This window comes from Meriones unguiculatus, chromosome 2 (assembly GCF_030254825.1).
Source record: "Meriones unguiculatus strain TT.TT164.6M chromosome 2, Bangor_MerUng_6.1, whole genome shotgun sequence".
NCBI classification, from domain to species: Eukaryota; Metazoa; Chordata; class Mammalia; order Rodentia; family Muridae; genus Meriones; species Meriones unguiculatus.
This window is the reverse complement of record NC_083350.1, coordinates 74759224-74786042: the sequence shown is the minus strand read 5'-3', so window position 1 is coordinate 74786042 and position 26819 is coordinate 74759224. Positions and strand designations below refer to the sequence as shown.

Genomic DNA, 26819 nt, shown 5'->3' with positions numbered 1-26819 from the left:
TGTCTCAGTGCTCCAAAGACGCAGTTTCAAAGGACCTTGTGAAAATCCAGACTGAGCTTGAGGCAAGAGCCAACAAGAGGTTCCTCTGTGTTTGGTAGAAGAAAGGTGGAGGCTGTCTTTTCCTTCTGGCTGTGCAGAGCCCTTGTGCTCCCAAAGAGGTTATGCATACAGGTGGGGCGTACAGGTGGGGCGAGTGTGCACAAGAGGTGTGTGTCTGGGCGTGATCCACCCAGGTTAGTGACCCCGGGTTCATCCCCACACCAGCTCCTCCATGTATTAGCCTGGGCTGGGGGCCTCTCCTGCCTGTGGCATCCCAGGAACAGTGTTCATTACAGTGTTTTGTAATTAGCTTTTACTGTGTCTGCCAGTCAGATCATTCAGCTGCCGACCGAGCCTAGCACCGTGTCGTGGGTACTTAGTAAATGAAGGGTGAGGGACAGATGAGCAAATAAAAGCTTAACTTCTAGTGACTCCTCCCCTGGAGTGGAGTCGGGGGTTGCAGAGGGCCATGTCCCTTGACCCTTTGTGTGATGAGTGCCCTTTTTGTCAGCCTTGCCTGGTTTTAGACATTCCGATTTCTTGGTGACCCTTCTTAAAAGCCCGTTTTGCTAACCCCATTTTTTTGTTTGAGTATGTCTGTTAATTTAAAGATATGGTCTAGTAATGTTTATTATTAGCCCTATAATTATGACTGTGGTATTAACTAACCTGCTATCGTGATCAATAAAAGACTGAGGCACCCGATAGGTTTTAAAAGAGCCTTCCTTATCTTACCTGGGACAGGGCAGATATTAACCCTCTAAACTACCTTTACCTCCCTGCCCCATCTGAGGCTACCTCCCGTCCATAATTTCGTAAATGCTTGCTTATTCTTCTTCTGGGCCAATTTCCTCCATCTACACTGACCATGTGGCTTCTCTCTCCACCTAACCCCCTCCTCCTCTTCCTATTTCCTCCTCCTTCCTTGATCCTCCTGCTCTGAAAGCCTGAGAACTTTAGCCATACCTACCCCATTTTTGTTCTGTCCAGGTTTAGGCCTTTTAATCAGCCAATCAGGAATAATGTCTTAGGCAAGGTCACAAATGTCGTTTTGAGGTGTCTGAGTGTCTGCAAGCATACCTTGGGGAGCAAATTAATTAACAAATACAAAGCACCAGACCATGCTGCTACAATTCCCCTTTTTCATCTAATTAAAAAGGCTATTTTTTATTTACATGTTTAAGTGGTATTTCTCCTTGCAACTCTTAGGAATCTACCCATTTTCCAGAGGGGCCCTTATTTCTCCCTCTTGTCTTTCCGCTCTCTGTCACTCACTGTAGCTCTGGAGAAGTGGTTCTCATACTGTAGGTCATGGCCCCTTTGGGGGTTCAACAACCCTTTCACAGGGCTCACATATCATATCCTGCATATCCAATATTTATATTGTAGGCATAACAGTAACAAAATTACAGTTATGAGGTAGCAATGCAGTAATTTTATGGTTGGGGTCTCCACAACGTGAGGAACTGTTAAAGAGTCACAGCATCGGAAAGGCTGAGGAACCGCTGAGCTAGAGCCTGGCCCTGGCCGCGCAGAACGTAGGCAAAAATTTCTTCAGGTATGGGACACCCATCTGCTGCCCACACCCCCTTTAGACCCCGAGTTCCCCATGACCCCGTCAGCCTCATATTTCTATAATGCTCACCTGCATTTGAAGCCCCAGCTTCCGGGCATTGACCAAAGTCTTACTCATCAGATGCTACCTAGAACAAGGACCCAAGTCTTACATTTCTCTATCTCTCCATACCTCCATCACCCTGCACTAAGTGAACCTTAGTGCAGTGATGATGGTGACAGCGACAACTTGCTGGGTCACACAGTAGAGTCCATTCAATCGAGAGCCCTGCCCTTCTGAACCTTATTGCTACCCCAGGGGGATGCCCCGGTTAGCTTTACAGCAATAGTTGCTCATCTTTTCTGGACTCATTGGGTCTGTTAAAAGAGAGAAGAAAGTTAGTGGGCATGCACATGTGTAAACACACATACACATATATGAACATTATATGTATGTTCTTTTTCCACACCAGCTGTGTAGCATCTCACCAAAGCCTTGACACGAAGAGGCCTCTCACATAGGCCGTTGAATCCACTAAGTGGTGGAATCCGCATTGCACCTGAGCGACTTCATGTGGCCTTAGGCAGAGTGCTCCTGCTGCGGGGTGACTTAGAAAACTCTCCCTCAGCAGCCAGTAATTAGGACTGCGGCTGCTAATTATATATACAGTGAGGCAGCTGCACTGATACTCCTTCCAAAGGCTTGGAGTGGGCTGTTCAAAAACGAGATTGGCCCGCAGACGCTGGTGGAGCAGCCTGGATGGTGTATTGTCTCCTCCCTGCATGACTGGAAGTATTCATCGTTCCTCAGGGTGAAGGGAGCGAGGGAGGGAAACGGAAGTGGCTGGGAGGCTTCCTGCTTGCTCTGTCAGCGTGCAGAGTGGGGCAGATAGAGGTGCTGGGTGATGTCCCGTGAGGTGCGTGTTGGAGGTGCTGTAGAGTCCCTGTACGTGCGGTTGAGCCCGTCACCAGGCCCACAGCTGCAGCCTTCAGTTCTACCTGGTGCTTGCTGTGACAGGCAGGACTCACAGGAACCATTAGTGTTGCAGTGGCCCTAACCCATGTCCTTCCACTGTCTCCCTCTGACCCGAGCAAGCCATTCAGCCTCCCAGTCTCCGAAGCTCCAGTAGGAAGAAATTGAACCCCACACAGAGTTTTCAAAGTGGCATTTCGAGGATCTTAGCAACGGATTTTGGAGTTCCACAAGTGGTTGATTCATTTTCAATATGTGTTTTTCCACATACATAGATTTCATGTATCACACGCAAATATTTTAACAGCTCTATTGCAATAAACTTCACATGCCGTCTGTTTACTGAAGGCCTGTGAACATACACTTACTGTACACTCATGGAGTTATGTAACCATCACTGCTCTCTGATTTTAGAAAACTCTGAGCACTCCCAAGTGAAACCCTGTAGTCATTGGTGGTCCACATTACTTTATATCTGTGGATTTGCTTTTCTGGATATTTCATCCAAATGGATGCCTAGGCTACTCTGCTTAGCAGAATATCCTCAAGGGTCATGTTTAGCACATCTCAGCGCTTTATTTCTTTTTAAGGCTGATTAAAATTCCACTTTATTTGACCATTCATCAGTTGTTGGGGACATGGACTTGTGTGAATAGTGCTTCAGGCATTCCTGGAGTTTTTCCGTAGCCATGTCTCTGTCTCTCTTGGATCAGTCATATCCAGCAATGGAACTGTTGATTGTATGAGGTAGCCGCTTAACATTTTAGGGTATAATTTATATGAGATTATGCGTATAACACACACATATTGTGAAGGTGAGTTTTAAATGTCAACTTCCCACAACCTAGAATCACCTGCTTCAGGGTGTCCTGACTGAGAGATTGCCTAGATCAGATTGGCCTATGGCTTCATCCGTGGGAAAGATTGTCGTCCTAATTGCTATAGGAGGACCCAGCCCACTGTGGGCGGCACCATTCCCTAGGCCAGACCCTGAAGTGTAAGAGTAGAGAAAGATAGCTAAGCAAAATGCAGATAGGCAGCATAGGTACACTCCTGTCTCTTTGCTGTGGACTGTGAGTGTGACTGACTGCTTGAGTTCCTGCCTTCTCCCAAAATGATGGGCTATAACTTGGAATTATATACCAAATAAACACCTTTTTTTTTTTTTTTTTCTTAAGTTGCATTTTCAGGGGAGGGGGAAGGAGGGATCAGGGTTTGTTAGAGCAACTTTAATGACTTTAACAGATGTAGAGTTGTATATAATGTGTTTTTAAAACTACAGTAAAATGAACTAAATCCTCCTATTATATAACGAAGCCTGACGCTGGTGGCCACTAATTACTTAACTAGCTTTGCACTAATTAACTCATGCTGCCAGAGTAGGTGGAAGATAAGCAATTACGCTTCACCTCTCCCATTTACTCAAGTGAATTGGATCCTAAGATGTTTGAAGATGGCCCCCATAGGTATCTACTTATCCATGTCCGTGGGGTTATATACCTACAGCCCAAGCAGGACCAAAAGAAACAATTGACATTGCTGGCCTTGGACTCAAAAAGCCATCCTTGCCTTTAGCTTTTCACGTCTGTTTAAATATCAAGAGGGGTCTGCAGACAGGGCTCAGTGGTGAAAAGCACTGGCTGCTCTTCCAGAGGAATACGTCCAATTCTTAGCACACACATGGTGTCGCAACTGTATGTAGCTGCCCTCCCAGGGCTTGGAATACCCTCTCTGGCCTCCCTGAGCACAGACACACATGCATAGTACACAGACATGCATGCAGACAAAGCACTCATACAAACAAATGCAAATAATTTAAATATCAGAGAACTTTAAATGTTATAGCCATGATTGAGCCCTAGGTAAATATCACAGCAATTATGTGTATGAAGTTTGGAATCCTTTTTCTTTTTTTTTCTTCTTCCTTCCTTCCTTCCTTCCTTCCTTCCTTCCTTCCTTCCTTCCTTCCTTCCTTTCCTTCCTTCCTTCCTTCCTTCCTTCCTTCCTTTCTTTCTTTTCCTTCCTTCCTTCCTTCCTTCCTTCCTTCCTTCCTTCCTTCCTTCCTTCCTTCCTTCCTTCCTTTTGTTTTGTTCTTTTTGAGGGGGTTCTTGTTGCTATTTTGGTTTTTAAGACAGGGTCTCTCTACACAGCCCTGGCTGTCTTGGAACTCACTATATAGACCAGGCTGGCCTAGAACGCAGAGATCTGTCAGCTTTTGGCCCTCAGTGCTGGGATTAAAGGTATGTGCTACTGTCCCCAGCCTGGAATTGTTTTATTCTATTTATTTTATATTTTGGAAGTAACCTGTAAAATTTCGTTTAAGGTAGGGAAACATTTGGCTGCTGAAAAGTTGGAACACCAGCATGTCAGCTGACTTGTGAATGTCTGGCTTTGCCTTTGGCCTCACTTTATGGTGGCCTGGCCTTCTGCAGGTTTGATGGCGAGTGTACACATGTGCATGTGTGTGATGTGTGTAAGAATGTGTCTATGTATAAGAATTCATACCTGTGTGAAGCCTGCAGCTTGAGCCTGTGTCTTCCTCAGTCACTCCCAACCTTAAATATCTGGAGTGGCCCTCTCACTTGCGGCAGAACTCACTAGCCTGGTGAGCCAGCTTGCTCCAGGGATTCCTTGTCTCTGCCTCCTGACTGCTGGGATTACAGTCAGGCCACTATACCAATGTGGCATTTATGAGGGGGCTGGGGATTTGAACCCTATCTTCATGCTTGTACATGAAGCCCTTTACCTAACACTGTCCCCAGCTCTCCCCAGCGAGGCTCTTCTGACTCCCGGGACTGTTGCGCCCCATCCTGCTTCTCTTCTCCAGCTGTTGCTGTTTGTGCTGTGCTTAAAGATGTGTTGAAAGCCCATTCCTCCAACATGCTAGTCACTGAAGGCTTCTGAAGAAGGAAACACCAGTTACGCGTCCTTAAGGCATCTGCAGTCTGGTTAGAGATAACTGTAAGATAGTGAGGCCAGAGTCATCCAGGGTACAAGTACTAAGATGTTAGTATTCCCAGATGTCAGCAATATGCCAGATCTTGTAGGAATTCGGAAGATGCCAAGGACAGCTTCCTGGAACAGGTGGCACTGAGCTGTGACTGAGGAGGAAGGTGGCATTTTGGTAGGTGAAGAGGGTGCTACCAGTTCTTTTGAACTAGGATTAGGCCACCTGGGACATCTTTTACCCCCGAAGCTACTGCAGTGCCTGGTCCCAGTTCAGCTTTCAGCAAAAAGCGGTAAACGTGAGAGGTCAAAGAAAAACAGGCATTTCACAAAAGGTTTCCAGAAAGGAGTGGAATGCTCCAGGTCCCTAGGGAGGAAACTCGGGGAACGAGGAAGAAGCGGAAGGTGCTGTGAGCTGTGTGCTGCAGTTCATCTGAACGGCTCCTAGGATACTAGGATCTAAGGAAACCCGTCTATCTCAAATTTGCTGTAAGTCATTGACTGCTCTTTCCATTGCTGCTGAAAACCCTTCAGAACAGAGAGAGGTCAGATTGGGAGCCGAGAGAGGGGTGTCTGTGTATGTGTGTGTATGTACTAAAGGTCCCTGGACAGCTCCCCAGGTACTCACCTCCTGGCAGGTCTGCCTTTTCCATCTGTATCTTCCATCTTTGTACAAAAACCTCCACAGAGCTGAGCACAGAGAAACATACGTGTGAGTCTGGCTTGCGGCTCTGTAGCATCAAAAGGCGTCTTCCTGTGACTAGTAAGCTAGGAAGGGTGATGTCCCCAAGGCTTGGGACATGGTCAGGCTGGGGTATGTGGCAAGGGGGATGCAGAATGAAGCTGGCTTCTGAGAGGGCTGGAAATGAGGGCCTGGGCTAGTCCTCAGCGGTCTCTGAAGATGCGCAGACGGGGCTGCCACCAGCTGCTGCTGTATCCCCCATTCCTGAGGCCCCAAGCCCTCTTTGAGACCTGAATTACAGCATGTGCATGTCTTTTCTGTGACCAACATCCTTTCCGTACATTTTTGCATATAGCCAGGGTGGCCGCTGGGCCCTTGTCTGTCCTGATCCCATCTAGAGCTGGCCTAGCCATTCGATTAAAAGCCTGTCCACCCCTGGGCTCCTGTTGGTGTCCTTACTGAGATGAGACTTTGTTCCAAGGGATTCCATGCCTCACCATTCATCAGGGTGCTGCCTCACTAGAACCTCCTGCCACAGTCTGGGCCTCTCTCTTTCTGGCTACATTTTGTCTATCCCATAAGCCTGCCCTGCCCTGCCTCCTCCATACCTAGACTGTTCCAACTGTAACACCTGTTGGGGGTGCAGGGCAGGGCCTTCCTGCCTGGCTTGGGGAACACAGAGTGTGGCTCCTGTGATCTCAACACCCTCCCAGAACATCCTGACCTTTGCCCTGGCTGCCTGGGCTTGCGTTCAGTCTGCAGGGCTCTCATCCTCGCTGGGTGACGGTAGTCTGGATTTTGAGTGCTTTTTCCCTCTCCAGTATTTCCCTCCCAACCTTATTTGGCTCCCACTTGTCACCTCTGTCACTAAAGGGGGATCCAGGATTGTTCCGTATCGAGATTGGTGCCGCTGATGTCATCACCTCCATAAAACCTGTCTGGAGCCTAACTTTAAACTCAACCTGTTTGCTTCTCCTAGTTTCACCCTTCTGTGCATTGGTGAGGGTGTCATCTCCAGGTTCTGCAGGCAAGGAACCTTCCCTCCTACACAGGGCTGAGCGATTTAGAACCCAGCCGGTGACCCTGGGCCAGCCTCTGGACCTCCTGACTCTCAAAAATCTTCCAGGCATCAGGGTGTTTAATCTATCCCAGCACTGAGGAGGCAGAGGCCTATTGACTGCCATGAGTTCCAGGCCAGGCAGGTCTCAAAACGAAACAAAACAAACAAGCAAACAACAACAAAAACAACCAGAAAAACAAAAGCTGTGAGACTGGGCGGGTACCTTCACAGTGATACAAACAGTGCCCTGCCCACCTGCTTCTCAAATCTCCCACTGGCCGGCCCAGCAGAGGTGTTGAACTTGTCCCAGAGGGAGTCACTGTGGCCTTCCACTGATACGATACAAAAGGCCCGTGTCACATTTGCAGGGCCCGGGTGTGTAGGGCAGCCTGCAGGGCTGGCAGTGACTGCCTGGCTAGGTAATGACCCCACTCACAGCTGGTCTGCTCCAAACAGCTAGCCATACTCACTGCGATGACCTCACGCCTTGATTTTCTAGGTTTGGACAAGTCTGCTGAGAACCCTTGAAGCCAGAATAAACCAGCCACACGCATTTGTATCCTCTGCTAACATTTTGAGAGTCTTTCTTTCCCACCTAGAACAATGTAGAAACAGATCTTATTTGGATAAGCCATTCGACAGCTCTTGGTGTTTTCATTTTAATTTGATTTCTTTGCCTGATTCATCAGCTAGATAAAAATGAGGTTGGGATCAGTTTTGTGGCTTGTTGTTATATTAAAAAAAATATCCCCCTGGCATTGGGCAGAGAGTCATCTTGTTGGTGTGCTCCTACTGTAAGGGGCAGAGCAGATGGCAGTATTTTGTTTATCCTCTTGATGCCTCACTTTGTGGACAAAGCTATTTTATGGCCAGGACTCATAAAAATCAAATCAAATCAAATCAAATCAAATCCAGGCAGCACAGTTTGGGAGGAGGAAGACAGACAGAGACCTCTATTCTGCCATGCCACGTGGTGGAGGCGGAGCAAGGTACCCACAGCCCTGCCCTCTACCCCATGGCAAGGGTGAGCCACACACAGCCCTGCAGACGACCCTGCCCCCACAGACCGGCCCTCCAGCACACAGACAAAGGCTGTCACCCAGGGTCCCACCAGCCCCGTGGCCAGCCAGCAGCAGGAGCCACCGGTGTGTGTGTGTGTGTGTGGTGGACAAACGGGAGAAAAGAAGTGGAGCAGCTTGAGCATATGAGGAGAGATGGAACTGGAGACTTGAAGGTGGAGAGGAGCAGCCTGCTGTGAGTGGCCAGCCCCGCCACCTGGGTCCATGGTGAGGGCCCAGCCCAAGCTACCGCTGAGGGCCATGTCTGGGGCCGTGGTGAGGTCCCAGCCCAAGCTGCCACTGAGGGCCATGTCTGGATCCACGGCTACACAGCGGCAGGAGTTGGTGTTGATGTCCACAGTTCATAATATGGCTAGAGAACATGGGACATCCCTGGTCAGGGCAGCTGCCAGGATGTCCAGGGGCTGTGCAGAACTGGCCCTGCCCCTCACTGGCTGTGATGCTCTGGAGGGCTGGCTGCCACTTCTGAAACCACAGCAGCACTCAGGAGAGCAGGCCCTGCACCTCAACCAGACAGCACGGGGGAGCTGGCTATGGTGGCAGGGATGTGGGTGAGCCAGCCCCAGAGCCTGAGTGTGGGAGAGCTGACCCTGCCACTCAACTGCCGTGGGGTGGCACAGGTGTAGAGGAGATAACCTTCCCTCCACCTTTGGCAGGCAGAAAAGCTGCCCACAGAGTCCTGAGAGCGAGTAAGCTGGCCTGCCCCTCACCAGCTGCAGCACCAGGGAGAGCAGGCCCTGCCCCTCACCTGAGCAGCACGGTAGAGCTGGCTCTGTTGGAGGGGGTGCAGGTGAGCCAGCCCCAAGGGTGGGAGAATGGAGAGCGGGAGAGCTGGCCCCTCGCAGGCTGCAGCAGTTGGGAGAGTGGACCCCACAACTTGACTGGGCAACACAGTGGAGCTGGCTCCAGAGTTGTAGGTGCGAGTGAGCTGGCTTGAGGTCATGAGAGTCGGAGTGTGACCCTGCCTGCTGCTGCTGGCAGCATTTGGTGGCCTAGCTGGCGCAGTGCTGGAGAGCTTGCCCTGGTTGTGTGGATAAAGGAGAGCCAGTACATTGACCTGCTGCAAGCCCAGATCCAGGGCTCTATTGGCCCACCCTAAAATACATACCATCTGGGAACGGTTGGGATGTGTGAAAGGGCCAGTCCTGCTGACCCAAAGCTGCAGGATCTCCACAACACAGAGCAACAACAGGGTAACCGGGAGGAGTCCCAGTGAGGATCCAGTATTGATGGCGTCACGGAAGCCAGGGCAAAGGGGAGATAGGAGGGCGTGAGGAAACGAGTGAGACTTGGGTATGTGATGTGAAACTCAAAAAGAACCAATAAAAAGTTTTTAAGTAAAAATCTTAACCTTGTGTCTCTTTTTTAAAAGTTTGATGTTATAATATAATTACAACATTCTACCTTCCCTTTTCTCCCTCCAAGCTTCCACATACCCATCCCCTCATTTCTCCAAGTTAACAGCCACTTTTTTTCATTGTTATTATATGTGCATATGTATATAAATACAAACTGCTTAGTCTGTATAATGTCATGTGTGTGTATGTTTTCAGGGCTGAATGTTTGGCGTTGGATAATCAATTGGTGTACTCTTCCCTTGGGAAAAACTTCTCTTTTTTATAAAATCGAACCTGTTCTCTTTCTTTTATGAGGAGCACCCCAATAGCCCCTGGGGGTTTCTAATCACTGTGGTCTGTTTTCAGGCACAGCTCCGTCTTTAGGAGAGCCAGCTGAAATCTAGGAAGGAGGTTGGTACATGCAGCAAGCCGGCCGGGAGCCCTTTGCCCAGAGGATGGGCAGGAGGGCGTCGGCCTGACTGGTTCTGAGACTGTTGATGCAGCCCAGGCACTACACTGTCCTGTCAGATTCCACAGCTACACCCTAGGTGTCCTCCACTTGTTGCTAGGAGAGCAACTGGGCTGTGCTGGGCTCACGGCACTTCTGATGAGGCTTATTTCTCTAGCGACAGGACAAAGCGTGCATTTGATGAATGAGAGCAAAGGCCATTTGACTTTACAACTTAATCCTGTCCCAGGGAAGTGCTGTGATAGCTGCTAAAGGTCCTCTGGAATCCTGGCTTTAAAGTTCTCGGCCCTGACCAGTATTAGCTTAACTTCCTTGCTGAGTGCAGCACGAGCTCAGGGGCTGTGGTCCTCAGTAGTTGAAAACCCGTGGAAAACCAAGGAAGCAACAGCCAAAGGTTCGAGGCTTGGTTTTGCTTTGAGAGCCCAGGGTTTGCAAAGCATCATTTCCAAAAGAGACGCACGAGGAGTATCAGGTGCAGGTTTGTATACGGCTCTGTGCTTAAGGTCTCCTTTCAGGAGCAGCAGGCTTCTGTAGTAAACCAGCCACAAATGGCAGAAGGATGTCCTGTGTTTTAGGACACTGCACCCTTTTTTTTCCTCTCCCAGAGTAAAGACTGTCCCTGATGCAGGGTGCATGAGCCAGGGCATGGGGCTTGCACTCAGGAAGGAAAAGACCTTCCCACATTTACAAAGGGGTTTCTCAGCTGCCCAAAGGCCTGTTCTGCCTTCTAGGCTGGCAAGCCTCATGCCTTTTTGATTAAGCAACCCCCAGGGCCTGAGACTTTTAAAGTCTTTGAGTCTGTAGAGGAGCCCGGGACTGCAAGCTCCCCTAGTTTGTAAGGTAAAGCCCCACCTTTCCCCGTTCCGCAGTGGGAAACGTTCCAAGAATGGGCTCTGGGCCTTGTCAAGCAGAATGGCAGCTCCGACACCAAACATTGCTCACTACCTGTATAGAGAGGAGAAGGTCAGGTGCCATTCTGAGAAGAGAAGTTTGGGACTACCCACCTGCCTGATGAGGGAGTTCTGTCGCCGGCCAGGCTTGATTGAGCACCTGTTGTTTGCTGAGCCTGGTTCCTTCCCAGGAAGACCCAGGAGAGGAAGGCACAGCCCTTCCCTAGGCAGCTGTGGTGGTTTGAATGAGAATGGCTCCCATGAGTGCTTATTTCCCTGTTTGTGGAACTTTTGGGAAGAATTAGGAGGTGTGGCCTTGTTCGAAGAGGTGTGTCTTGAAGTTCTCAAAAGCCTGAGCCATTTTCAGTTAGCCCTCTGCCCGATGCTTTTGGGTGGAAATGTGAGCTCACAGCTCCTGCTCATCGCCATGCCTGCCTCCCGCTGCCACGCTCCCTGCCCTAATAGACTCTTCTATAAGTTACCTTGGCTGTGGTGTCTTATCAGAGCAATAGAACATTAACTAAGACAGAAGTGCTCTGCCTAGTGTTGTTTGGTCTTGGGTGTGGGTGGGAGAGTGTTCAGTGGACTATGACACAACACCAAGGCAGATAAATGATATGCTTGGGATCATCTTGAGGATATACTGAGAATTTATTTTTATTTACTTTTTGTTATAGCAACTGTCTGAACGTATGTGATCACTGTGTCCTCAGCTTGTCCCATTTATGTAATTAAAGTCTCTGCCCTCACTTTCCACACCCTTCAGCAGCCAAAAATGTCGCCAGGAACGTTGTATAAGTGGGTTCCATGCAGAAGGAGGGAACCTCAAGGCCTAGCTGTGCCCCAAGGTCCCAAGCTGTCCACCTAGCTGGTGTTTTGGTTCCAGAGAAAACAGACCTGGGTCCTTGTTCTTCTGGTCCTTTGTGTGTGTGACATGTTACATGTATGTGTATCCTTCATTCCTGTTGCTGCCTGGAACTCACCAAGTCCTTCAAAGCCTCAGTTCTCCAGGCTAAATGGCCTGCTTCCCTTTGCTCGTTGACTTTTGTAAGGTCTCTACGCGAGGATGAACAAGGCAGATCATTGCTAAGGGGTAGTTAGAACCACTTCCATTCCACGGGTGCTGATGCAGGAGAGTAAGGGAATTAACTGGAGCTCATTCATCCTTAACTACAGCAGGATGTTGGAGGTGACCTTTAGTGGGATCAACTGTCCTGCTCATTAGAATCCCCTGGTGGATTAAAAAAAATCCTTTCAGCCAAGCCCAGACGAGTAAGTCAGACCCTGGAGGCAGGCCCAAGTGGCAGGCTTTTCCAGGGGCAGTCCAGCATGCAGTGAGGCTCGAGTGTGTTGGTGTAAGGCACCTTCCTCATCTTACACAAGGACACAGACCAAGGCCCAAGTGTCAGCTTTTAGAACACCACAGTCTGATCCTAACTCTTGGACCAGGTATTTCTACTCCTTGGGCAGTACCACTACCTTGCCTTGTTTTTCTAAGAGAGCCACCAAGATACTCTGGCCACACCTGGCTTCTGCCTTCTACCTCACTCTCCCAGGGTCAGAGTCACTGCTGACCAGGATGAAGATGAAGACAGCACAGCCACTAGGAAGCCTTTCAGAACGGCCAGACCACAGTGCCCACTTGCCCTTGGGACAGTTACTTTGGATGGATGGCAGCTGTTCCTGCCCTGGAGATGGGGGCAGTGGCTCTGTTATGCTTAAGATGCTTTAGGGATGTTGGCTCTATAGGGATTGCCTTCTGTTCCAGGCCTCTGTACCCTGGCTTTGCTGTCTCTTTTCCTACTTCCTCTTAAGCCGTCAATGTATGCAAATGAATACATTTGGTCACTCTGTCCATCTCCAGTCCCCGAGGCATACAGTGACTTCCCTGCAGATGAGCTGTGAGGGGCTAATTACAAATAATTTGGTTCATGTAGGTATATTCAGACATGTAGGTGGACTGTCACGGATGGCAACTCCTTTCCTGCGCAGTTGTAGTGCTTTGAGATGAGTGCAAAAGGCTTTCAGGAAGCTGGCTAGCACGTGGCTGGGTTCCCTGTGGCTGGCGTGGCAGGCCCTTGCTGTAATTACTAGGCAAGAGGATGGCCTGTAGATGCATGTTCAGTGTGCTAGTCCTGGGTGCTTTGATTCGGTGACGTCAGCATGTGATGCTTCTCTTTGAGCCTTGCTGCTCTCTTATTAAATGTCTGTGTGGTCGATTCAGTAGCTTGCTATTGTGGGTGATACAGTAGCATGCTATTGTGGTCCAAGGCTAAGCAGTGTTTATCGGTCATTAAAATCTGCAAAGACCTTTGCTGGTCAACTGTGTCTGTGATAGAGGGATGGCCCAGTAATGCCTTAGTCTGGGAGACAAATTGCAGGGTGAAAGTGGCTGGTTAAGTTGGCTGCCTGCCCTTGGCTACCTCATCCTGAGGCTTCCTGAGGATTGAAGGTGAGGGAAAAGACGTCACTACATATCTGGGAAGGATCTTGCATGAGATGAACACCTTGGCTAGCTCACGGGACACACCCTTCCAGTAACAGGTCTTCACCGTGCTGGTTTGTCATGGTGCCATGTTACAGTGTCTTACCGTGACTGGCAGAGGTTGTTTCCAGGCTGTATATCTCAGTCTCAAAGAACATTCATGCCCATTGACTTAAAGCAACAGGTGAGCATTCAAGTTTGAGATTTTTCTTTCCATTTTAAAGAACTGAAGCCTTAAGAGTGTCTGTCTGCCCATCTGTCTCTGTCTGTCTGTCTTATTTACACTGCTATAACAAACTGCCAGAGACTAGATGTCTTGTAAATAAACGAAACGTGTTTTCACACAGTGAGGGGCTGGAAGCCTGCAACCAGACGATCTGCTAGCTTGACGTTTAGATTGGTGAGAGCCCTGTTCCAGATTACAGATAGCTGACTTTTCCACACGCCCTCCTCATGGGGCACAAAGGGAATTGGGGTGCTTTCTTGAGGCCTCTTTTATAAAGGCGCCAAATCCCATTCCTGAGGGCTCCTCCCTTGAGAGCTAGCTGCCTCCCAGAGACGCCACTTTCTCACCCCATCGCAGAGTGTTAGGCTTTCCTATGCCTTCGGGGTGGGGAGCAGATGATTTAATGTGCATGTGTGACTCTGTTCCTGCTCTGCTCATGAGGAAGATACCCAATGTGCTGACTTTAAAAGACAAAAAAGAGCAAGTTCTTGTATAGAAGAAGATGTATTCTAACTTGATGTGCTCCAAACATGTGCCCTTCTTTTCAAGAGTGGGAAGAAGTCAGCGGGACGTAGCTTATCCACAGGAGCACCACTGCACTTAGGTGGGACCAGCCAGAGTTAGCGCGTGGAGAGGCTAGGGTTCACTCGCCCACCTTTCCCAAGACTAACTGGGATTTTGACAGGCTGTCTTCACTGATGGTGCAGATGCTCAGAGCCATAGCTGCAGGATGCTGTTAAGGTTTCCGAAAGCTGAGCTCAGGGCTTGCATATTCCCCAGTGAATTGGATGCCTCTAAAATAATTCCTACACCTTGGGCTCCCACGTAAGATGGCTGCGTTTGGCAGCTGTGGCTGCCTGTTGATGACCTGGCCAAATCATGTGGACAGAAGTTCCGTGTTCCTTAACCACACTGCAAAGCTGTGGGTCCCGGATGTCACCAAGACAGTGAGGTCATGCTAGGAACTTACTTAGTGTGGCTGTTGAGTGAAGATCTGAGACAACCAAGCTAAAACAGTTTATAGTTAAAAGAAAAAAGGAAATTTTGGATGAACAAAGAATATTTTATTTTTAAATGATTTGAGTATTAAACGTTAGGTCTTGGAAAATTAATAAAGCCTTTGAGTAGGTTGGAAAAATGATTTTTCTAGCTGTCTTATAAAAGAGTGGCTGCAGGGTAGTTTATATATGTGGCTTATAAAAGAGTGGCTGCAGGGTAGTATATATATGAGACAAAGGAAGCAATAAACAAATAAATAAACCTAAGCTACATCTTTATTTGTTTGTTAGAATAATCCAAAACATGATTGTTTATTAAGATGGTTTGTCATGTTCTCTCTCTCTCTCTCTTTCTCTCTTTTTATTTATTTATTTATTTATTTATTTATTTTGGTTTTTTGAGACAAGGTTTCTCTGTGTAGCTCTGGCTGTCCTGGACTCCCTTTGTAGACCAGGTTGGCCTCAAACTCACAGAGATCTGCCTGCCTCTGCCTCTCTGAGTGCTGGGATTAAAGGTGTGCACCACCATACCCAGCCGGATTTGGCAAGTTTTTAATGTAAATGTCATCAAACATTATGAAAAAACAAAACAGCTTTTACATTTAGTCCTACTTTTCGGGGAGTGATAAGGTATCAAAACTTCCCTTCCATCCTCCTCTCTCAAATCACTGGCCGTGAAGTGGTTTCATTTAGATGGATTTATTTAGAGTCACCACCAACTCTTTCCTGCTGTAGCTATACCAGATATTCTGAGTTAAGTAGGACTGGTTCTTACTTCAGCCTGGCACAAGACACTAGCTTGACGGATTTGGCCAGGGGCTATGCAGTTCTTCAGCTACTCAGAAAAGTTATTGCTCTGCGTGATCTCGCTGAATATCCATTTTCACTGGCCTCTGAGGTTATTCACAGCGGGTCCTTTGTTTCCAGTTCTCTGGAGGTGCCATGATCTTCCTGAGACTGTAACTTTTTTTTTTTTTTTAACAACATCCTAATGATTTTAAGGTTCTTAACAATACAGTTTGAGGGCAGGACAAGAGAGTGCAGGTGGTAACGCACTTGCCATGCAAGCATGAGGACCCAAGTTCAAAACCAGTGCCCATGTTTATGTTGAAAGCTGGGCAGGCTGGCATGTTCCCGTGATCCTGTGCTGATGAGGTGGAAATAGGAGGCTCCCCGGAGCCCACTGGCCAGCAGCAGAATCCGTGAGCCCCAGTCCTAGTAAGACACCTTTATCTGACGGAAAAAAAGTGGGCTGGTGTGAGGAATGGCACCCGAGGCTGGCCTTTGGCCTCCACATGCACGCACCCACGTGCACATGTGGACAGACACGGTACACAGGTGATAAAACACGCTTTCAAAACTGAATATCCATCACTTCCTAATTCAAATGATGACTGTCTGAATCCTTAACCGTGTTACTAGCGCTCCGGAAATCTCACAGTACCCCAGTGGCCCCGGGCATTGTAAGGGCCATCGTGTGGGTTTTGTCCTGGGGAGGCGACTGAAGCTTGGAACAGGCCACCCACTTCTATAGTTGCACCCAGAGGGCCTGTCCCCAAGGGGCAGGACCAAGATGCAGGCAAGCAAGGTGGCCCGGCATCCCCTGAGGTGCAGGAGCACAACAGCCCCTTTAAAGACAGCTTTTGTCTAAACGTATTGTTGCTTTATTGGTTGTTGTTATGGGGGGTAGGGCAGCTGCACAAGTGCCACCCAGGACATGTGGCAGTCAGAGGACAAATCTGTGGAGACCATTCTCCGGTCAGGAGTGGGACTTAGGACCCACTGAGCCATCTCACCCTTTCTTCTTCTCTAAATTTCTTTCATTGTTTGAGATCATAAAACGGTGGCGTTACATCCCCCATCCTGTCACTTTCTCCAGATCCTCCCATATAGCCCTCCCTGCTCTGTTTCTAGCAGATGGCCTCTTTTTAAAGTAATTGTTGTTACATGCATGTATATGTGTGTGCATATATACGTGTGCGTACATATTCCTAAATACATAACATAAACAGGGCCTGCTCGGTCTATGTAGTGTTACGTACTGTCCTCATGTTTTCAGGGCTGGTATTGGGGAACCAGTCCGTGTGCTCCTCTCTGGGGAAGACTTTTTTCTCCCACTGTCCGGCCTTCTTTAGTTGGCTGTAGTTGTTTGTGTAGGTAGGGTTGAGGCCTCCCCGCCCCCACTGTTGTTGTCCTTGTTCAGCTCATGTTGTGGCCGTCACGTTGGTGAGACTTTTCGGCTGTAGCCTCTGACAGTCTTAGGAGACAGTCTCACAGCAGACTCCCTGATCCTCTGGCTCTCACAGTCTTTCTACCCCGTCTCTTGAAGCGTTCCCTGAGCCTTAGGTGTGGGGTTGGTTTCTGTGTCCCTTGGGACTGGGTTCCACAGTTGTGTGTTTTGATTGGCCGGGACTTTCTGTAGTGATGTCTGTCTGCTGAAAAGAGGAGTTTTCTTGGTGAGCGGCAAGAGCCACACCTATCTCCTTGTAAAATAAGGACAGGTGGTTAGAATGTACGGTCAGGGATGACACTGTTTGTTGTTTGTTTTCTGACGGTCACAAATTCACTCAGTCGTTTGATCAGCTTCACTGTGCAGTACTCACGTCTGGCTTTTGGTCTTCGTAGACGGCGCCTCATCTCCCAGAGATCCTCTTTGGAGACCCTGGAAGATATTGAGGAGAATGCCCCGCTCCGGAGGTAAGTTTCTTCATGTTATAACAGCTGGTGGCACAAGGCGACTCTCTCAGTTCTTGATCTTCTGAAGTAAATTTTAGAAGACTATAACTCCCTAAAACAAAGAATTCTCAGGGTAGAACACCCCCAACCGTAAAGACATGTGAGCTGGCCAGTGTGCCTCCAGCTTTGGTGACTCTTTTTCTTGGGGCTACCTCTGTGGTTGGTGCCAGGAAAGGCCTCAGCACGATAATAAATCTGCCGTGTCTCAACCCCAGCTGCCCTTCGGGTCTTGAAAATGGCTTTTAAGGAAGCAGGGCCCCTATTAACCCTGGCGTTACACAGCACTTAAGAGCTTAAGCCTTACTCTCAGCAGGAGAGGCCACCAAATCTCCTCAGGAGGTGACCATGACGTCACCCCCTAGCTAGTTGATGGGGGAACCTGGTGAAGACAGTTTCAAGGGCTCCCTTGGGTTTGGAAGCATTCCTTTCCATTTTTCCCTGCTGGATTAGGAAAGTGCTGGTGAGGCACATTTTTGGGATGACAGCAATTGCCTGTGACTGGCAGGCCTCTCTCCCCCAGTCCTGCCCTCTCTGTTGGCCTGTATCTGTGCAGAGGCCGGGCCAGGCCTCCCTTGTACCGGAGGGAACACTCACATGTTGGGTCTTCTCCCTGCAACTCCAAGCTGGAGAGAGAGAGGTGTGTGGGTCAGTTCTTTGAGTGAGCCAAGGCCAGAGGCGACAGATGTTTGGGCTTCCCAAGGACTATGAGGCAGTTGGCGGACAGGGCTGTGGGAGGCTGGGAGTGCCCCTGTCCTGGCATCGGCCCTTCCTGAACCTGCGCCTGTGTTCCATCCTTGGCTGCGTTCCAGGGCATAGCTTCCCCCCTGAGCCACTGTGGAGGGCAGGGTGCTGTCCTAAGAGGGCTCCTCGACAGTCTGAGAAGCAGAGGATGGAGACACCCCAGATATCAGGGGATAGTGCTTCTGATCACTGACATCATTCGGAAGGCCAGGGTTGGACAGGCTCATCTCTCCTTTTGAAGTCTCTGGAAATACACAGAGAAAAGCCCAATGGACGTGTTCTGTGAGGCCGTCTTACAGATGGGGGGTGGGGAGCCATTTCCCTCCGGGTGACACGCTTCAGTTCCGCTAAAACACACGGCTGGGAGCTGGCTTTGGTCCAAGTTAATTGAGCACGGAGGAGGGAGAACAGTGCTCTCAGGTGGCAACAGGGGGATTTGGCCTTAGAGCAGTCAGGTCATCTCTGCCAGGTACCCCACCACCCCACTTCCCCACCTGCAAACAGGGAGAGCAGTGAGGAGAGGTGAGGAGCGAGTGCCGGGTGCTTCCAGAACCCAGCACTCACAGCTGAGTGGCAGCTATTGGCAGAAGAACCACGGCCAATCAGTGCGGAGATGGAATTGCCCCCACTGGCGTTCAGGACAGGGCTATGTGTCTCCAGGAGTCTAGAGGGCTGAGGGAGACTTACACAGGGCGACGAGTGAAAACAGCTTATTTATTCTGCCTTAACTGACTTCTCCCAAATCGTACTTACAGAATATTGTCTTGAATTTCGAAGGAAACTTGCATAAATGCAAACAGCTGAAAGTATCCTTAAGTTAAGGCGTTTTTAGAAGTCTTCATTCCTTCAAAGGAACTTAAAAAGCAAAACAAAAACAGACAGGCAAACTCAGCTCCAGCGAAGAACTCAGTGGGTAAGGGTGCTTGCTCCAGTCCTCATGGTCTGAATTTGGTCCCTGGGACCCATATAATAGTAGAAGAGAGCAACCCACAGGTTGTCCTTGATCTCTACACAGCTACTGTGTGGCTGTGTGCCCCATCAGTCAGTACATGCATATGGACATGCAAACATCCACCCATCCATGCATACAACATACATACATACAAGCAAATAAGGTAAGAACAAGAAGGTGTTCCTATTTACTTAAAAGTGTCTTGTTCTCAGAAAACGAAGTGATGTAGGCGCTCACTTGGCTTCAGGTAAGCCTCAGCTTTCTGACCTGTAAAATGGGAGGCCCAGATAGACTGATCTCTGAAGATTTTTTTGCAACTCTTGACTGGAAAAGTCCCAGTAGTGGTGCTGAAGTGTTCTGGGAACTGCGGGGGTGGAAGGCTCCGAGCCTAGCTTGCTTTTAAAAAAGCAATTGCCTCCAAGATGTCTGTTAAAACCTCAGCACAATTAAGTGAATCCTCTCATCAGTGCTAACAAGGAAGAGCTAATCTCTCACTGAATTAGATTTTAATTTAATTCTATCCTAATTTAATTTTGCATCACACAAAGTGTATGCTTTTGAATGGGTGTTCACATGTTAATTCAGGCGGCTTCGTGAATTAGGCCTTTGCCTAACCTGCTGTCACCTGAGGCCCAGTATTCCAGGTTCCTTGGCAATCGTTGCCAATAGTGCTCTAAAAGCATGTCTTCCATTTCCTGGTGCTTTGGTTGAACGCTTTCTGAAAAGCAACAGAGCAAACGCCTTGCTGAGTAGAGCTTAGGTTGGTGGGGCGTATTTGCAACTCAGGTGCTGACCTCCAAAGCTGTGCCTTTTAGTTATTTGCTACTGCCTTTCTCACAGGTTTTTTTGTTTTTTACTTTACATATATGAGTGCTCTATCACATGTACAACTGCATGACAGGGAGATCAGATACCAGTATAAATGGTTGTGAGCCTCCATGTGGTTGCTGGGAATTGAACTCAGGACCTCCAGAAGAGCAGGCAGTGGTCTTAACCTCCGAGCCATCTCTCCAGCCCCAGCTAATGCCTTTCTCTTGCATGTCTTGTCAGTGTTTCCTGGGCACACCCAGGGCCCCAGCAATGAGAGGACTTTGAGGAGCTCGCCACCTGCCCGGTGGCCACTGGCAGCACATGAGGACACCCTTTCTAGGTCCCTGGTGCAGCCTCAGTTGGCCTGCTGCGGCTCTGGCAGCCGTCAGCACCCGTCCTGCTTTCTCTTAGGCTGACTTGTTGGTGGGTATTAGAGCTACCGCTGGTGAAATCATTATTGCCGTTGCCCCCTTCTCCAGCTGGCACTCACAGCCACCTGTGGCCCTGACTTCCGGTCTGCACGGCAGCCCAAGGAATGAGGGTCCCCCTGTGCAGGCACCAGAGGCAGGGCTTTGTTCTGTATCCCCGAGGTGGGAGAAGGGTGCAGGGCTTGTCCAGTGACAGGCCTGCTGAGCTCACCACCTGCTCCCCATCTAGCTCTTGGCCGGCTTCCTCTCAGACTGGCTGGCACAGAAAGCTCTGGTTTGGGGGTGGGACAGAGCGAGGACAAGGACATGCTTAAACCTATGGCCTGCCCAGAACCTCTGGGGCTTCTCTTATGTTCATGCTTCAAAGGTTCTGTTCTAACCAGCAACCCCGCGTTCCCAGAACCTTCCCTGTATCAGACGGGGGGAACCATGAGAGGCTTGTAGAGCTAAGCAGGCATTCTGGAGGCAGCATGGGGGCAGCTGGGGGTTCTGGGTCTATTTCCAGAAAGCAGTCTCAAGAAGGCAGGTGGAGGCTCTGTGTGCCCTCTTAAGCCCTAGAGCTAAGAAATCTGAAGTCTGCAGAGTGGGGATGGAGCTGATGGTCACCCTCTCCAGTTCTGCCTTTTCTTCATTCCTTCAGGCAGCGCTTTGCAGGGCTTCGTAAAAAAACAAAACAAACAAACAAAAAAGAACTCCATTTAAAGCTGTGGATTCGGAGCCTTTAATAAAGGCTGCTGTTTTGAAATATGGAGGTGCTTTCCCCACACCCAGCTCACAGCTTATTAATAATAACACTTGAAATTTGCCTGTGACTGAGTGCATGGGTGTGTTTAAGATTTATTGAAGTGGCTCACTTGCCGGTCTACGGAACACACACATTTGTATATATTCACTTAATTCTTACCCAGTTAATGGCGGTGGGGATTAGGAGCGTGGCTGATGGAGCTGGTTGGGAGCCTCGAGTGGCCTATAACCCCAGAAGCTGTGGGTCAGAGTTATAGTAACTTCAGAATAGACGGTTGGGAGGAGCGAGGCCTCTGCTGACGCTCTGCCCCCACTGGGATGGACGGTGATGAGAAGTGGGGCTTTCCTGCTCTGGACACGCAGCCCATGCAAGGACTTTTCCTAGTAAAACCCACTGAAATACATACCTGACTGCATCCTTTGCTTCAGTGGGATTTGTTCAAGTTAGGTTATGCTTTTAAAATGTGTGTGTGTGTGTGTGTGTGTGTGTGTGTGTGTGTGTTTTAATATATTGTGATCTGTACTCTAAGAAAGGGCTTTCGTAGATGGGGATAGGCCTGCCCCCACCTGGAAATTGCCCTGAAGGAGAGTAAAGACCGGGGCTGCTTTGTAGCTCTGGAACACTTTGTCCAGTTCCCACAGGTGCCACACCCTTTCCTCCCTTTGCTGCCTTACCTGGTTGTTTTCAGATGATGCCCTCCGCTCAGCATGGCTTTGGGAACCTGCACACTGCTTTTCCACAGTTTGTTTTGGAAGTATGAGGTATGGGCATCGAAATCCTATAGCAGGAGCCATACTCTGGAAGGACTTAAATAGGAGTATCATGATTCCCTTTGTCAAGAACAGACAAAATTCCAGCTGCTTTGTGGCTGGGGTTTTTGGCTTCAATAGTGGTGTCTGTGTGGTTTCGTAAGTTAGAATTTACCAGGTTATTTCAGCAGTCATTGTCCACAAGTAAGCTTCCTTCATCTTGTGGTCTGTTGGAAGCACAGGAAGTGATGCTGCCTGCTCTTGGGAAATTTTTTTTTTTTAAAAAATACAGGACACTTTGGTTCAATAGATGTTTACTTATTAAAATTTATTCTGAAGCAATAAAATGAAACAGCAACTAGCAGGGTCCTGATTCTCATTCAAATGTAAGATGTGACTTCCCAAATGGAGTCAGGAGTTGGGGCAGCTGTCCAAGGTTTCAGGCCAAATTCCTACTACAGAAGAAAAATGATTCAGGGTTGTTTTTAAAATGAATTTTGAAAAAAAAAAAAAAGAATTTTGCATGTTATCCCTCCAGCCCCAAATCTTAAATTTACAACGTTTGGTTCCCCTTACCTGTGTGGATTTAGGATCTTTCTTTTAGGATGCCGACAAAGACTGAAGTCCTTTGGATCTGTTTGGTTACATTATTGTAACTGGAGACAGTAGTTTTCATTAGCTAGCTTTTCAGAGACTCATATAAAATGTTGTCAGTATTATGAAGGAAATTTTCTGTCACTGGGTTCTTAAAGTTTCCTTGCTCCCGGCTGTATTGTCTGCACTAGCCACCCCCCCAACTCCTGCCTGCCACAGGGTGACTCAAGCCATTTGTCTGGTCTTTCCTTCCTGCCTTTGTGTGGAGATGGCTCAGTTATCCAGTAAGCAACTGGTAGTGTTTTTAAATGACTTTCGTTTGTTTGTTTTTCTTTTTTCAGATGTCGAACACTCTCAGGTTCTCCCAGACCAAAGAACTTTAAGAAAATTCATTTTATTAAGAACATGAGGCAGCATGATACCAGGAATGGCAGGTACCACACTGGCACAGGGCTGCTGGGCTGCTGGGGAGTGGGGGGAAGCGCGGCGGGCGGGACGGGACGACCGTGTGATTAATGACCAGAGCTGAGCAGGGCTAAAGCTACACTTTCAAAGCAGACACCGCATTCGCAGGCATCTCCAGCTCCTCTGGAATCACCCAAAGGAATCTGGAGAATCCGTGTCTTAAGGCCTCATGAGAGCCTCGGACCAGCAGCTAGCCAGGATTTTGATGAGGCACAAGTACATTTTAAAGAAAACTCTGAGTAGAGAAACAGTTGCTTTTACTTTGTTTTTCTGTTTTGTCAGATTTTCACTGTTGACCAGCTCTGGGCTGGTCAGTAAAGGCTGCCAGATCTGTGCCTGAACTTGGCTTTGGCTGTGGCATAGGCCACCCTTTAGGAGGGTAGAGTCTGGACTTTGGCTGCTTCTGGTCCTGCTGACACCTACCGGAAAGCTTTTTCCATCCATTCATTAAATAACAATTATGGTTGAAAAGTATACAACCTTGATATTAAAACTCTCCAGAGGATAGATAGGCTGGAACTCTTGTCAGCGTATGATCCAATGGCTGAAGTCCATTCATTGGAGACCTCTGTGTCCACTGATGCCCCCTGGCCCTTAGGGATGGCTCCTTTTAGCTGTCACGCCATCCCAGAGCAGAGGGCCTGGTGTCAAGTGCTTGTCACTGATGTGATTTCTAGACCACGTGGTCTCACTAGCACTCTTAATTCTTACAAAATGAAATTGCTGAGAAGTCTGTCAGTGAGGCTTGTTAGAACCCAGAATTCCTGTGACCGAGGGTGGGAAAGACAGTTTACATTTTATGGAGTAGCATCAAGGAGTAGGGTTTTAAAGGCCTACTTTCTTGAGGCTTATACCTTTTTTTTTTTTTCTATTTTGAGCCTTATCAGGACAAGAAGCATAATTTTATAACAATTGTGATGGTTTCAGAACAGCACAGCTGAGGTATCAAATCCTTTTTGCAGACTTTAGTGTGGATCTTTCCCTTACGGCTCTCCAGGCAGAGCTCACTAATTGTAAGACTCCGCCTGAATTTTTGTTTTTACTCTGATGCTCACTGTTGCCTCAAACTATTGTGCCACATTCATTCAGTCACCATTTTTATTTTCTTTTGAGGCTGTTTTTTAGTGCCATTTTTAAACTTTATTTAAATCTTTGTGTTTTTTTTCCATCCTGCAATTTTTGTAACCCTAACATAAACAGAGAAAGGCTGTAATTCCCGAATAAAATCAATGATAAAGGCTAAGAGAGGAGTCCGAGTGAAAGGATTTCACTTTCAATCCTGACATCCAGGCACAGCATCTGAGGTTCCTCGGCATGGTTAGTGAGAGAGAGGATGTCGCAGAAGATCAGTAGAGTGAGATTTCTAGTCACAGTGTAGAGCTGCCTCCCTCCATGCCCTACCTGGGAACTGCAGTAACAGTTAGGGTCCTGAGGGGCTGTGGGATCAGAGGTTCTGATAGTGAGCAATGAGCTGGTGTTGGGGGACTCAGCCCCCCTGAAGATCTGGGGCAGGTGGTAAAGGGGGGATTCAGAGCTGTAAGAACCACAGGCTGTCGGGGCTCTCCCTGCCAGGGTGAGCACATGATAGGGCCAGAGGGTCCCCTTCCTCCCTGGGATTTAGCAATAAGGGTAGGCAGATAGTCCTTCTGTGAAACCAAACTGGAAAGGAAGCTAGGAAGAAAACAGGATGGCTGAGGTGAGAGAGGGAAGTTTCCTTGGGGGTTGGGGAATGGGAGGACATGAGCTGGCCCTTCAGAAAGCAGAGCGGCAGCTTTGCCTGGCTGCAGGAGTCTCACGGTGGATGTGCCCAGACATGTATGCAGGCCCTGCTGGGCTGAGGGACCTCTAGTCTCGTGCTTTGAGGGAGCAAGCTGGTGCCCCTGCCTCAGTAGAAGGGTGAGTGGCTCAGGTCCCCAGCAGGCTACCTTCTCAGCAATAGCGATCGCTGCTGTGGTATGACCCGTACCTGCTTGGCCGCTGTGCACAATTCCCAGACCTTCTGGTGATTGCCCATAAGTGCACAGTCTACTTTCTCAGTCTGCAGTACACACCTGAGGCCCTGGCTCTTCTTCTAGAAGAGACTCCCTTAACCGTAGTCTGGCAGTGACATAGAGGCCTTATTATTGAAGACAGTTGGCATCTCACAAAACAAGCAGGGAATACCAGCACAAGACTCTGAGCCAGCAGTGAGTGTGAAACATAATTTTGAGACAGAAATGAAAGAAGTAACCCAAAGCTGAGAACTACATACAATGGAGACACTATTGTAGCATTGGAAAACAAAGCAAACACGAAAAGCCAAACCAACATGAAACCTGAGCTGGCCTCAGAGTTGGCCGTACCAAAGTGCCTACCGAGAAATAAATCTCTGGGATTGAGGTGGCTTGCTCTGTACTGGGGAACAGCATCCCTCTGCGACAGCTGGCCTGGGAGGTAGCCGGAAGCATGAGGTTGCCGCTGTGGGTTCACATTTGAATTCTGGTAAATTCTGTGAGAGGTTTTTGTGCGAGGAAGAAGTACAGAGGAAAACAACTGAGCACCCTCCTCCAACTGGGCAAGCTAAGAAGGACAGACCCCTGACAGAATGACAGGCCAGCCCCTGAGAGAGGAGGAAGCCGGGAGCCTCACGTGACCCTGGGGACAGTCTTCCCTGGCAGGCGCGTGAACTGTGAGGCAACCTGCTGCTTGAGGTCACACAGGAGACAGGTCTGCGCTCCAGCCCTGGGGAAAGGGGCCCAGTGTGGGTTTGCAGCAGGAAGAGAAAGGGGTGCTGAGACTAAGAAGTGGACTCTTGTGGCAAGAATTCCATTGCCAAAGAGTTGATAAAGTTGCGCCTGTCACAAGGTGGAAGATGAGTGCTTTCTGAGTGCCAGTTTCTCAGAATATGTTTTGTTTTTTAATTAACTCAAAACTCAGCAGGTAGCCTGGCATGGTGGTACACATCTTTAATCCCAGCACCCAGGAGGCAGAGGCAGATGGATCTCTTTGAGTTCTAGGCCAGCCAGGGTGACATAGTAAGACCGTGTCTCAAAAACCGATGCCCGCAGTAAGCTAGCCAAGTGTGGTGAGGCATGCCTGTAATCGGAGCATTTGGGAGGGAGGGCAAGAGAATCACACGTTTGAGGCCAGCTTGAGCTATGTACTGAGTCCCTGGGCTTACTGGTATACTTCTGCCTAGCATGTACAAGGCCCGGAGTTTGATGCTCCGCACTGGGAAAAAATAACAACCCTCAGTACTTGTGGAACACAGGAGTGTAGGTGCCTTTTGAATGCATTGTAGTCATCAAGACTAGACTCAAGGAATGGAAGGAGGCAGAAATACAAATAATCATGGCTAGAGCACTTGCCTATAGCATGTATGAGACCCTGGGTTCCATCCCCAATAAGTAACCCTCGGGCTGATTTTTCTAAGGAAGACCTCTGTGATAGACAGAATAATGTCTCGCCAACTAAGGTGTCCACCCCCACCTCCACACCTGTGAGCACAGACGGCTGCGTCACAAGAAGGCTTTGAGGTTGCTGATGAGCTCACCTTCAAATTGGAGGTGATGACCTTTATAATCAGAGTCCTTTCAAGGTGGAAGAGGGAAGCAGGATGAGGGCTGTGACGTTCATTTGCCTTGATTGGCTTTGAAGGTAGAAATAGGGCCACAAGTCAAGGAGTGCAAGTGGCCACAAGCAGCTAAAAAAAGATAGTTCTCCCCAGGGGCCTCCAGAGGACACCTGCTCTGCCGACCCCCACAGACCTGCCTGAGCATCCTGCCCTGTAGGACTCGATGATGATACGTTTGTGTCGCTTTTAGCAACCAACAGTTACTAAGGGCGCTAGGAAGTGAATGAACTAGTTAATCCAGGTTAACA

The 26819-nt window shown here is 48.8% G+C and overlaps 1 protein-coding gene across 2 annotated transcripts in view; it reads left to right on the top strand.

Moving 5' to 3' along the window:
- Positions 1-26819, top strand: part of Cables1 (Cdk5 and Abl enzyme substrate 1) — a 98508-nt gene that overhangs the window by 25639 nt on the left and 46050 nt on the right. For both annotated transcript variants that reach the window (XM_021645414.2, XM_021645413.2), the window contains exons 2-3: positions 17364-17435; positions 22835-22927. In XM_021645414.2, the coding sequence (XP_021501089.1) occupies positions 17364-17435; positions 22835-22927 (165 nt within the window). The remainder of the gene's footprint in view (positions 1-17363; positions 17436-22834; positions 22928-26819) is intronic.